General features: G+C 39.7%; 1 protein-coding gene across 3 annotated transcripts in view; it reads left to right on the forward strand.

The window, feature by feature from the left end:
- Nucleotides 1-14,334, forward strand: part of LOC119141625 (synuclein alpha interacting protein) — an 84,417-nt gene that overhangs the window by 19,005 nt on the left and 51,078 nt on the right. For all 3 annotated transcript variants that reach the window (XM_037374101.1, XM_037374100.1, XM_037374102.1), the window contains exon 2: nt 11,262-11,364. In XM_037374101.1, coding sequence (XP_037229998.1) covers nt 11,308-11,364 — 57 coding nt within the window. In that variant the 5' untranslated portion in view covers nt 11,262-11,307. The remainder of the gene's footprint in view (nt 1-11,261; nt 11,365-14,334) is intronic.

Consider the following 14,334-nt stretch of genomic DNA (forward strand, 5'->3'; position numbering starts at 1 on the left):
TGTAACAGAGATTGGAGAACTTACTCTCTACATTAAGCAGAAACACTTTGTCATTTTAGAGTCATGCTGTCACAAAATGTTTAGCAGGAAGATTGAACAAACTCATGTGTTGAGAATGAGATGCAACCACAGATAACATGAGGTTAAATGCATATTCATGGAACAGTTTAAAGGAAGAAGCAGAAGCTCATTACCATTTAAAGACCCTTTCTAAACAAGTGAAGAGAGCAGCCATCATGCCCAAATAGGGTCAGTGGCTGGCAAGAAGTAGTACTCCACAGCTTAGGTAAGTGGGATGAAAGCAGCAGTTGAAATAAGTAGAACTACAGGTTATTTTCCACACTTGGTGAATTCAATGCCCTTTAACAAAAAATGGTTGAGAAGAATGAACAGTTTATTGTTTCATTTTATCTTCCCTCTGAGGTAAGATCTCTTTTTTATATGGAAAATTACTAAATAAGGAATGAGCTTATAGAAATTAATGGTCAAAGTTACTTTGTGGTCCTTGTGTGCGAGAAGTGTAACCACATGTCATAGTGGAGAGAAAAGGATGCTGCTGAAGTGCACTCAGTAGAAACTGTACCTCTGTGCATGGTACCTTTGTTAAAGCACTGCTTTTCTTACTAGCACAAGTTGGCAAGTGGATAAGTGGCAGAGCCAGACCAGGTTCCACTTCTAATGCAAAAGTTCCACTTCTAATTCAAAAATTAGAAGTTGGAGTAAATCACACCACCTGCATTGCTAGAAGTTTGGTTGCAAATTGCATCCAAGACACCAGCTGTGTGTCCCACTCCACTTGCACACAGAGTATCCAAGTACCGCTACTATCCTACTCTGGCCTCTGTGGTCACTAGATCACTACAAATTATGGCATTATAGAAATAACTTATGGTAATGGAACAGCATATATTCTTGTTGTTGTGTTCGTTCTTGTGGAGTTTTTGTCGAGTCTTCCCCTCCATTTGTACATATATGTACATATGTCATTTACAGAGAGGAGTTGTTTCATCTGGTTTTGATCTGCATGTTGATGAGTATTAAAGCCCATAGAAAGAGGTAGCTGGTGTGAAATCACTGAAACAGTTGCCATATAAGCAAGAGCACCATAAAGTAAGCATATGAATTTTGCATGACTGGAAGGTATTTCATATTAAAAGCAAATAGCCTTGTAGTAGTTCAAAGGGAATAAAAACATAAATTAATCCAATACAGCCAATGCAATATCTCTTTTTCAGAGAATCAGTTGACCTTTTGTTTGTTTTGATCCTGTCGTTAAAGTGAAGCAGACAGTGCATGAGCTTTTGTACAGTGCTTGAATCATGTATGCTGTTTCAGTTTTAAAATAACAGCTATTAATTTCCAACTCCAAAGGTTTCTCCTTCAAGGCTAATTGAAACAAACAAGTTTGTTTTTGTAAGCCTCATTCCAGAATGCTCAAGTGCATATATTCTGGCTGAATATTTGGAGTCCAGTTTTCTTTGTGCTTCAGTCTTGAAGGAAATATGAAACTGTGGGGTGGAAAGGAGGGTTTTATTATGAGGAATCTGGGGTGATTTGCAGTGAACAGGTGTTTTTCAAGTTGTGTTTCAGTAAAAACGACTCTTCAGTTAGACAGATCACTCAGTAGCCTGAATATTGGATTCCTTTTTGTTAGGGTTTCTTTTGGAATGAAGTAGAAACACTCTTTTTTAGTATTAAATGTAACGGTTATTCATGAGAGTGCTAAATGGAGTAGCATTTAGAAAAGCAGGAAGGAAGTACTTCCTAAGAGCCAGGTAGTCATGTCTTGCCTTAAAGTGTGTGATGTCTTAATCAGACAGATATTAATGGCAAAGTTTTCATGTACTTTACTGGAGTTCAGATGTCACCCTTGGACTAACACTTTCCTTCTGTGGTAGCTTATGTGGAGTACTATCCAGTGTGCTAAAAAAACCCCAACAAACATGAGCTATGTCTTACTAAGCATACTTTACTGTGTACATCCTGACATGTATATTACTTACAGACTACATAGTATCATTCACTGTAATTATTAAAAAAACCTTGATGTTAAAATGCCTCAAGTTTTGATGGATTTTCCATGCAATTCATGGCGGTAGAAGATAGAGTAGGTGAACGATACACTATTACATACCTCCACATGATTTCTTTGAAATTATAGAATTGTAGAATAGTTTGGGTTGGGAGGGACAAGAGTTATCTAGTCCAACCTCCCTGCAGTGAGCAGGGACATCTTCAACTAGATCAACTAGACTCTGGCCATGAACATTTCTAGGGATGGGATATCTACTACCTTTCTGGGCAACCTGTTCCAGTGTTTCACCACCCTCATTGTAAAAAAATTCTTCCTTATAGCTAGTCTAAATCTACCCTCTTTTAGTTTAAAACCATTACCCCTTGTTATATCAATACATGCCCCACTAAAAAGTGTCCCCATCTTTCTTATAAGCCCACTTTAAGTATGGAAGAGTTGCAATAAGGTCTCCCCAGAGGCTTCTCTTTCCCAGGCTGAACAACCCCAGCTCCCTCAACCTTTCCTCTTAGGAGAGGTGGTGTTCCAGCCCTCTGATCGTTTTTGTGGGCCGCCTCTGGACCCATTCCTACAGGTCTATGTCTTTCCTGTGCTGAGGACTCCAGAGGTGGATGCAGTACTCCAGGTGGGGTCTCACAAGACAGAAGCAGAGGAGGAGAATCACCTCCCTTGACCTGCTGGTCATGCTTCTATTGATGCAGCCCAGGATACAGTTGGCTTTCTGGGCTGCGAGCACACTTTGCTGACTCACCTCCCTTAAGACTCCATAGAACTGCTTTATGTCCAAGCAGTATGGATGAATATTTGGTCTTGAGGTCTAGGTAGGTGACTAGAAGAAGTTTGATTATGTTTGGCTAGAAACAAATACATTTATTCTTATCTAAAACCAGTGCTGAATGTGTATTGACTTCATAAGGAACAGCACTGGGCTTGGTATTTGTGCCTCTTCGGGGCTATGGGTGGATTGTTTCTGCATGCCTGGAATGCAGAGTTTTTCTGAATTGTAAAGGTAGCATCTGTTGGTCTTGGGAAAGTGTCGTGCTTTGCTGCATTCCTTCTTCCCATCCTATCAGTGTAGCTTTTGCACTGATGGTACTTGTGTTGTGATTAAAAGCAGTGCTTTTATTTTTAAATGTTTTAGAAGTATCATGCTGTTATGAATTACTGCTGTGAACTTTTAAACTCAGGAAAACTTCTGAATAAATGTGATAAGGGATAAGGTAATCCTGGTCTCAGGATTCATTCCTTCACTGAAATAAATCACATCATTTTTCAGCCTCACTGTTAACTTTTTTTTTTTTTTACAATGAATTGTTATTTAAAATCCATCTTTATTCTTTAAAATTTTTCTCTGCTCCTACTGAGCTTTCCCTTTATATTTTTATATATTATATTTGACTGGACAGGTAATTTCCTGTACATGATACATTTTTATTGGCTTATGTAGAAGAAAGAAAGGTAAATAAAATAAACTAGTACAAGAGAGGTGCTCAGTCAGTAATGGACAATACAGCAGGACAAGTAATAGAAAATAGAAAAAATGTTATTTAACACAATTAGGAAAAAAACACTTTGGGAGCCCCAGAAAGTAAGAAAAATGGGTTGCACAATGCACTTCAGACTGCATTTTAATATCACAAACCCTTATGTGACTTAAAAGTGCCAACATAGTCTAACCATATGTCAAGTTGTCATTTTGTTTGAATGCATGAAGCTAAGATGGTATGTTTATAACACAAAGGAACCTCTATTTGATCTGCAGGATCGCCCTTCACATTCTCAAAGTCATGTGCTCGAATGTTTATTGATTATAGCCAAGTAATTTGCCCCATAGAGATAAAAAAGAGAATGTAAATATGAATGAGAAGCTGAACTCTTCTAAGAGTGCATGTATGTATAATTTTAAATTTAAAGCATTGCTTATGACTAGGTATCATTGTAGGTACCTTCTAACTCAAATATTCCATCCCATTCTATCATATTCTGTTCTCTTCTGTTCTATTCCAAAAAGATGAACTGCAAGCTTTCTGTGTCTTTCAGGCTTTCTCCCTGTGTTGAATGCCCCACATTTATGGCTTGTGGAGGAGCCATCTGTATTTGGCAAATCAAGATTTTCAGTTGTTCTGTGGTTCTACAAAGCTTCAAATGTGACCTCTTCCAGAGTCCATTGCAGTGTATTCACATCTTATTATTTAATTGGAATACTCTTTTACCATGGAGGTCTGCTAACAGACAAGGACACAGGCTATGTGAAAAGCTGGACAAATGTAGAGTGACAACACAATACCTGTCTCAAAGAACATGTAGTCTTTAATAAGAGACAGCACACAGCTAGGCACTGGGGAGCATAAGAACCAGTAAGAGGTGTGATAGCTGGGAAAGTGGTGGTGTTAGCCCCAGCTAGCTTTGCTAGGACTCACTGGCGAGGCTTTCTTGCCTTCATTTCAACAGTCCAGCTTTCATATCCCCTAATTACAGCAGTGCCTCTGAACATACTATAGTGCTTTCCTTATACTATGTAGTAAATAGGGTCACAAGGCCAAATTATTTTTTGGTAGGGCTTCACTGTTACAGTGGAATATAAGGATGGAGGAACAGAATTCAAAGGTCTAGCTGTTCCCTGCTGCTGACAGATGATGTGCCTTCCTGAACTGTAGATCTTAATCAGGTGCTGGGGCTTTCGCTGCATGCTAAGTAGATGTAACATAATGTAACATTACACTGTTGTGTTTGTTTGAAAGTGAAGAAACTTGGTTGTATGATCTTGGTATTTTTAATGTTAGGGAATAAAAATCAGACATTTACCAGATTTCAAACATTTAAAAAATTTAAGCATACTGTGTGCTTAAATTAAAGATGTAAAGTCTTTCTGCCCATGAATCTTGTTCATCTTGAGCTATTATAGCCTCTGATACTTACAAAAGGGCAACATGTTTGTTTTCTTATCTCAGACCTATAATTGTAAAATGTAACCTTATTCCCGTTATGGCATTTTGGAATTTAAAGCCTAAATCTGTAATATTAACTGTGCTTAACAGCCTTCTGCCAACCACTATAGAAGTATTGACATCTGATTTACTTTATATTTGATTGAAAGTTTAAGTAAATCCCCAAATATTTTGGTATAGTAGTTCTGAGATGAGAAAAATAAAGTCCCATGTGGCATTTAGCAGGATTTCTTGAAGTGACAAATGCAGTAGGCATTTAATTGACAGCAGATCTTCTTATTGTTATTTGTTCTTGTTATTTATGTATCCATAAATAATTCAAATTATACATTCTCAATTGGTTGTTTTGTTTTGGCTCAATAGAGGACATCTCCCCTGTGCTTCTTCTTGGATCTAGTCTTTCACATGTGGCACTTGAGACTGTTTTTGGCAGGGGTAATGGATCAGATTCCTTTCGAAGTTACCGAATTCGCTACAACCTTGTTACAAAGCAGTCGCTACAAATCAGTTGTGCTATTTTAGTCCATGATTTTTCACTGAGCAAGGAGAACAAGAAACTGAACCTGATGCTTGCTTATGTATTGCCTGTCATACCAGTCTCTTTGTTCACTCAGTTAATTGACAGCAAATACTCACCTGTATGGCCTTGTTCTTGCCTGCTGTGCATTAGTATGGGTAAGGTGATGGCCATTGACTTCACAACACAGTCAGAGAAAGGACTGGCTTTTAAAGCATTCCGGCCATTCCCACACTAAGCCTTCATCCTCAAGAGGCACACCAGCCCCTAGGGATTGTTGCTGGTGTGACTGTTTTTTTGAGACGGTGTGCTGGGACAAATCCAAGGCTTGATCTACCTTTAAAAAAGAAATCTGTGAATAGTGTAAGCATTTCACCTGTAAGTAATGTATGCCGTCAGTCTGGAGTGGAGTTCTAGTGTTTGCAGAAATTGATGGATTTGTTCCCTGTGTCTAGTAATTCATTGCTTTTCTTTTTACTATTACTTCACTGGGAATTGCTTTCTTTGCCCCCTTTTTTCCTCATTCGCCTAATTGTATGGAATATTTGTCAGTAACAGGATAGTTTTATCTGAGAAGGACAACAGCAGAGAATTTTTTTTTGTGGAAAAACAATAAGGATTATTGCTGTTGTATGAAAACAGGAAGGTTGGGGCATTTTTGTCTTTATTTTACAACCTGATCACTGTTTAGTATCTGTGGCAATGCAACATATGCAATATGTTATTGTACTGGTACTATTATCACCACATTTTTGTGTGGTAGTTCTTAGCTGGATGATTTCTCCTGGTAGAACTGTTTCATGGAACTATAAATATCATTTTTTCTTGAGTACATATAGGTGATGTTTATGTGGTTTTCTTCTTTTAACTGTGAATCCTGAGAGCAAACAGGATTTCTTTTACCTATATAAAATGTTTATGTGTCTTTCTGCAGGCCAAATTACCAGAGAAATACCCTTTTGGGGGTTAAAATTTTGTGAAATATTTGATGACTAGCTTCCAAAATACATTTAGGAAAATAGACCAGTTAAATGTCAGACATTTCTGTTGGTAGGCTACAGAGTCATCTGTATTGCTTTGGTGTTGATGCTGGAAATACATTATTCATCTCATATCATCCATTGCTGGCAGTTGCAATTTTGCTTGCAATTATTGTTGCCTTGAATTTGACCAGTTGTGCTTATGATCTGCTTGTGAATGCTATTCAGATGTTTATACTTCTGGTGATATGCTGGTTTCAGCCATTACAAAGGTCCCAAAATAGTCTGAGTACTATCCTTACCATATGGTTTTCATTATATATGGTGTAGTTCTACTGTGTTAAATTGTATCAAAAAAAGTGCACCTCTTGAATAAGACTCCAAGTATAGTCTTGGGATATCTGATTTGGTCATAGTATTTATCCTGAGTTGCTGTCCAGTTTTACCTCAAGAAAAAAATGAAAAACTTATAGCAAATTGAATGCATGAGTCTCTTGCCCTTTCTTTACATATAATTGAGCACTATCATCAGAAAGTTAAGTTTTCCATAGAGAAGATGTGTTTGTTGTGGTTACCAGCTTCCTCTTCAACTTTGTGTGTTTCATAGTCTTTATGTTTTGAGAAGGCACAAGGTAACATTTTAGGGAAGTAAATGTTGAAAGACTGGCAGGATGAGTGTTGTATATCTCTAGGTGAAGCACAGTCGTTTTGTCAGTCAGGGATGGGTGCATCATTTTTTTGCCTCGATGGCTTTTTGCAATGTAGAACTAAAAGAAAAGTTTGAAAGGTTGAGATCTTTTTGTTCTAAAATCTTGAGATATGTGGAAACCAGGAATAGTAGTTTTTTTATTAAAGCTATGGAGTTTTTTAGCCGAATATATCAGTTTTAATTGCAAAATAAAAATTTTAGGTCACTTCTTGATTCTGGCTTATTTATGTGGCATGTTTAGAGTAGCTTTGTTTACTTCTTCCATTGTTTTTTAAACATACTGGGTAGGGGTTTTTTTAATCCATTTAATTCCAGTGAAAAATTGAAACTCAGTGAAGCTTTAGTTTGGTTTTAGGCTATTTGTATGTGATATGGTCCATGTCTTTAACCTTTAAACTGCTGTATTTTAATTATCTTCATACATATATCACCTTGTGGAATGATACTGGTTAGATTTTACAGTCCTGTAATTTTGTGTAGCACAGTGCATATACAGTTGGCATTTAACTTGCTTCTAAAACTGATATAATTGGTTTGAGCTGCTATCAATAGTCACAGTGATAAACTGACAATTTGTCTTTACCTCTGTGAGGGACACTGTGATGGATTGATCTTGGCTGGCCGTCAGATGCCTCCCACCCAGCCACTCTTTCTTATTCCCCCTTCTGAACAGGGCAAGGGGAAAAAATAAGATTAAAAAGTGCATGGGTTGGGATCAAGATGTGGAGGTTGCTCACCAATTACCATTGCAGGCAAAACAGACTCAGCTTGGGGAAAATTAGTTTAATTTATTGCCAATTAAAAATAGAGTATAATAGTAAGAATCAAACACAAAATTTAAAACACCTTCCCCCTACCCCTCCCTTCCCAAATTCAACTTCACTCCTCTGTTCCTGACTCCTCTGCATCCTCCTCCCTGAGTGGCACGGGGAGGTGGGGAATGGCGGTTGCATTAAGTTCATCACATGTTATACCACTGCTCCTTCCTCCTCACACTCTTCCCCTGCTCCAGTGTGGGTCCTTTCCACAGGGTCACAAGTACTGCCAGAAACCTGCTCCGGTGTGAGCTTGTTTCCATGGGGTCACAGGGCCTGCCAGGAGGCTTCTCCAGCACAGGCTCTCCACAGGGTCACAGCCTTCCTTGAGTGTATTCACCTGCTCCAGCATGGAGTCCTCCATGGGCTGCAGGTGGATATCTGCTCCACCATTAACCTCCATGGGCTGAGAGGCACAGCCTGCCTTACCATGGCCTTCACCATAGTCTTCACCACGGGCTGGGGGGAACCTCTGCTGCGGCCCCTGGAGCCCCCCCTGCCCCTCCTGCGGCGCTGGCCTGGGGGGCTGCAGGGCTGTTCTCACATTTCCTCACTCATCTCCCCCAGCTGCTGTTGCACAGTAGTTTTTTCCCCTTCTTAAATATGTTATCACAGAGCCACCACCAGCATCACTGATGGGCTCGGCTTTGGCCAGCGGTACGTCCATCTTGGAGCTGACTGGCGCTGGCTCTATTCGACATGGGGATGGCTTCTGCAGTCTTCTCACAGAAGCCACCTCTGTAAACCCCCTGCTACCAAAACCTTGCTGTGCAATAAACCTTAAAAAAATACACTGAAATTCTATGTTTCTGTTAAGAATGGAAAACCTCTAATGTGGAAAAGAACCTGTAGACTTGAATGGCTCACGCCTTTTCACAACAGCTAATTGCTTGCATTGCAAGGATTTTGTCTGATTTAATGTTTCCCTCTAAGAATGAGTTTAGCATTTGGGAACGGTGCAAAATTAAAAGCTTCCAATTAGTTTCACATTGTAGCTGCTTCTGTTTCCTCATATCAAGTTGGACTGAGGGCTTTATACTGGTTTTACCTTTTTGTAGCCATCTCCTTTCCTTCACTCAGGTCTAATGAACTCAACTCTCTCTGCAGTGAGAGCCAGTAATAGGTAGCTGAAGTTGTTTTACATGCTTTCTTCCCCCCCAGTTCCTCCTCCCTAAGAGTTCGTTCCTTCTCATATTGCAAGGAGCAGAAATACCCTAATACATTAAAGAAAACTCCTGGGGTTTTTTGGTTGTTTGGTTTTTTTTCACTTTTTCTTTTTGATTGTCATGGTTTAACCCCAGCTGGCAACTAAGCCCCACACAGCCTCTCATTCACTCCCCCCTGCTGGGATGGGGTAGAGAACCAGATGAGTAAGAGCAAGAAAACTTGTGGGATGAGATATAAGTAAAGCAAAAGCTGCACATTCAAGCGAAGCAAAACAGGGCATTCATTCACCACTTCCCATGGGCAGGCAGGTGCTCAGCCATCCCCAGGGAAGCCGGGCTCCATCACAGGTAATGGTTACTTGGGTACACAAGTGCCATCACTCCAGAGGTCCCTGGCTTCCTCCTTCTTCCCACTGAAAGAAGGCATGACGCCATATGGTATGGAATACCCCTTTGGTCAGTTGGGGTCAGCTGTCCCAACTGCGTCCCTTCCCAGCTTATTGTGCCCCCCAGTCCACTCGCTGGTGGGGTGGGGTTGAGGAACACAAAAGCCCTTGGTTCTTTGTAAGCACGGCTCAGCAGTAACCGAAACATCTCTGTATTATCAGCACTTTTTTCCAGCACAAATCCAAAACACAGCCCCATACCAGCTACTGTGAGGAAAATTAACTCAGCCAAAACCAGCACATTCATTTATAGAGAAAATTGTGTTGAATAGTCCTTTACCTTCAGTAATAACTTGGTGAGAAATAAGAATTTGCTTTTCCAGCTCTTTCAGCTTTAAACTCTAGATTCGCCTCTTGGTTCTCTTCATAACTTTTCAAGAACAGGTGTCTTACGATCAGCTTTCTGCTTTGGTGAGGTGTTACAAAGAAGATTAATGATGTAGGTTTTGTTTGCCAGTAAACATAACACCTGCAGAAAAGTGTTTTCTTCAAATCCCTTATCCAAGGACATTCTTAACTGCATATGAATGTTTCACACAATGGTTTTATTTAGGTCTGCACAGCTGACTTCATTATTCATAAACATATTTCTTGGCAGATGTCATATGAATAAACTGGGCTTGTATAATTTTTTTTTTTTTTCCTTCAGGGAATTAATTTTGTTATGTAAAATGTACTGGAAGGATTTAATTTGCTTCCGGAACAATACTTAACACTTATGTAGTACCTCACATTATTTAAAAATACATCATGCTTTTCTTTTTCAGTTTCTTTTAAAATAGTTTCCTTTTCCACTTTTACTATTGTTATACTTGTCTGTAGTGATAATGCATGTTCATTCTAGTTAGTGTTAAGAAGGTAACAAGGGTTTTATTGTCTTTGATCTTCTGGCTGTTTAAGCTGCAATTTATTCAGAATTATATATTGACTTTTCCAGCTAAATTCCTTGCTTTGCAAGAGAGTTTTCTTTTTCCCCTGCTGTGAGAAAATGGTTAAGGCCTCTGATAATCAGTGCACATTGATATAATTCTGCTTTTGCCTTAGTGTTTTGGGGGAAGTTCGTTTGCAGGCTGAGGAGAGATAAATCGTCCACTATAAAGCACTGACTGCATTGTGTGTTAGTCTGCTTCTAAGTGGAGATAAGGTGTGGTAGGATTTGGTTTTCTGCGCACAGCATGATGCTCAGTTCTTTTCTGCCTTCTTGAGCAGAGGAGAACTATAGTAACAGAAGCTGCTGTCTTCAAGCCAGTAAAGTAGTAGCATTCTTAAGAGAAGATGCATCATTAATGCAGCTGTGGTTGCAGGGTCATAAGGGTGCTCAACCTTATGGTGTGGGTCTTTACACCTATAAGGTCTAAAGATTAGGTCTTTACACCTATATTGAACTTCTGGAAGGACTGAGTGATGCTGAATAGAGGATTTTTGGCTTCCAGGTCAAGTATCACTTAGCTATTCTCCCTGAAAATTGAAGTGGCTTCTTCTTAATGTGCAAAGTAAAGATGGAAAATCATATTTAGCTTTTAGGATTATGTTATGAAAGATTTTACTGTACAAGTTAACTGTTTTCGGTAATACAGCAACTATATTAAACCATTTCTGTGTGATTTTGACTCTCTAGTAGACAATCCATTTCTCTTTTCTTAATTAGGTCTTTACTGCTGTGCTGACTCAACCAAAATGTCCATAGAAGAATAATGGAAGCCCCTGAATACCTTGATTTGGATGAAATAGATTTCAGTGATGATATATCGGTAAGTACAAGTCTTATTTTATTTGTTCAAGTTGAGTCAATCTTAGATATCTCAACCCTGATATAACAAACAACACTATTGTTAGCAGCCACATTCCTTTTTACTTCATATATAGGCACATTTAAGTAGGTTGAATCTAGAATAAAATAAGGTGTTTTGTAGTGGAAATCACTAATAAGCTTGGAAGGAAAACATGATTCCTCTTCAGGTAGTAAAAATTACTTGCAAATCAATAAATTAATTTCTGGGTTGCTTATCTACTCTGTTGTCTTGAACGAGTTATGTGCACTCCAATGCTAGCCTTAGACACTAAAATGATGTTTATCTTTTTTTTTTTTTAATATATTGCAGTTGTAAAAAACCACACCTGCCTCTCTCACCTCTGAATTGCTCCTTCTCCATTTAAGTTTTTACTCTGCTCTTTCCACCAGTAGCCATCTCCAAATACAGCAAGGTTTTATCAGTAGTTGTGGTGTAGCTACCTGCGTCATGGTAAAGTATAGAAAGAGGCAGCAAGACTTCCAGGGATTCACAGACAGCACTGATCCTTAGTGTCACACTAAAATGACTGCAGCTGTAATTGCAAGTAAAAATACTGTTCATCTACATTGTTAGTGGTTCTTATGGAAGCACTGATACCGTATATTCTATTACTCAGAATAATACTCCTACTGCCAGTGTTTCTGCTTTTTGTGTAATAGAGTTGCTAATATGTTGAATGTCTGATTAACAATGGACTTGAATACATAAATTAAATCCACTATAAGAAAATGTATTAGTTCAATGAAAGTGTACCACCATCTCCTTCCACATTTTTCGTAATTTTAGAGTTTTATTTCTTCTTTTTTTTTTTTCCCCCACAAAGGGCCTGCTTTTCTCTTTAGCATTTTGGACTCTTGATTCATTTTAAAACATTCCAGATGCTTTATTTGCAGACAGATTCCTTTTGGAGAGGATTTATTTATTATTTTTTTTTACCTATTGTAATGTTCAATTGTTATTGAAGTGGAATATGGCACATCCCCAAAATATTACAAGACAATGAGCCAATCTTGAGCGAGTATCTTATTCTGGGCAACTTTCTTTTTATTACTGTTATACGCTAGATCATGTCCTGGTATCTGTTTCTATACTCAGTTTTGTAAAACTGTAAAACATAATAGATGTAACCTCTCCATGTCTCTCCCATTGTGGCTGTTGCTGCATACTGGTGGGTTAGGTTACTCACTTTTCTGCTGAACAGCTCAGGCTGCCTATTTTAATAGGCTGTTCTTTCACTGGATGCTGAGCCTTGAATAAAAAAACAGCACAAATTACGGAGGCAGCAGTTTTACTCCCTGCTTTAGCAGGTAAGAGAACAAAGGATTTGTTGCCGGGATCCAGATTAAAAAGAGAATTCATGGTTATTCTAGTGCTCTACTCCTATCTCACCATATACAATTTAGAGATACCTGACCTTCACATTTTATCATTAGCCTGCTGTGGAAAGAGCAGCTGCACAGCATCAGTGTTAGCAATTTATATTGTTCCTGTTAGCCCTCTGATTCTAATCCAGTGCAGAAAAGTACTGACTAAAAATAATGGCAGCAAGAAGCCTGTTAAAATGATGCACTTACAAATGTACTTGTGTTAGAAAGTCACTACGTATAGTCCAGACCCTTGTAGACCATTTCAGACAAAATGACCACAATGTAATAGACCTAAAAAATAAAAAGGACTTTGTTCTAAAAGACAAATAGACATATGGGTGGGCTTGGTTTCTTTTGTTTCTTTGTTCATGTTTCATTTGTACATAAGCAAAAGAAACTGTACATTTCTCCAATATCATAGACTCATACAATGGTTTTAGTCGGAAGGGACCATCAAAGGTCATCTAGTTCCAATTCCCCTGCCATGGGCAGGGACATCCTTCACTAGATCAGGTTGCTCAAAGCCCATTGTGGTGGATTGACCTTGGCTGGCCACCAGGTGTGGACCAAGCCACTCTATCACTCTCCCTCCTTCAACAAGGTGGGGATTAAAATATGACAAAAAGTTCATGGGTCAAGGACAGGGAGATCACTCACCAATTACTGTCATGGGCAAAAAAACCCTCAGCTTGCGGTTATTGGTTGGATTTATTGCCAATCCAACAGTGTAGGACAATAAGAAACAAGAACAAACCCCAAAACACCTTCCCCTCACCCCTCCCTTCACAGGCTTAATTTCACTCCCGAGTTCCCTACCTCCCCACCACAATAAGTGCCAACGGATGAGGGGAATGGGGGTTGCATTCAGTTCTTCATATGTTGTCTCTGCCACTCCTTCCTCACACTTTTCTCCTGCTCCAGCATGAAGTCCCACCCGTGACAGACTGTCCTCCACGAACTTCTCCGATGTGTCCTTCCCATGGGCTGCAGTTCTTTATGAACTACTCCAGTGTCGATCCTTTCCACAGGGTGCAGTCCTTCAGGAACAGACTGCTCCAGTGTGGGTCCCCCACGGGGTCACAGTTCCTGCCAGCAAACCTGCTCCTGCATGGACTCCTCTCCACAGTTCCTGCCAGGAGCTTGCTCCAGCACAGGCTGCCCACATGCTGCAGGTTTCCTCAGCACACATCTACCTGCTCCAGCATGAGGTCCTCCATGGGCTGCAGAGTGGGTATCTGGTCTACCACGGTCTTCTCCATGGGCTGTAGAAGAATCTCTAATGCCTGGAGGATCTCCTCTCTCTCCTTCTTCACTGACCTTGGTGTCTGCAGGGTTCTTTCTTTCACATATTCTCACTGATGTCTCTCAGCTGTTGTAGTGCAGTGTTTTTTATCCTTTCTTAAGTATGTTGTCTCAGAGGCACTACCAACAGCACTGATGGGCTCAGATTTGACCCGTGGTGCGTCCATCTTGGAGCCAGCTGGAACTGGCTCTGTCTGAAATGGGGGTAGCCCCTGGTGTCTTCTCACAGAAGCCAGCTCTGCAAGCCCCCCTGCTAGTT

This window comes from Falco rusticolus, chromosome Z (genome assembly GCF_015220075.1).
Source record: "Falco rusticolus isolate bFalRus1 chromosome Z, bFalRus1.pri, whole genome shotgun sequence".
NCBI classification, from domain to species: domain Eukaryota; kingdom Metazoa; phylum Chordata; class Aves; order Falconiformes; family Falconidae; genus Falco; species Falco rusticolus.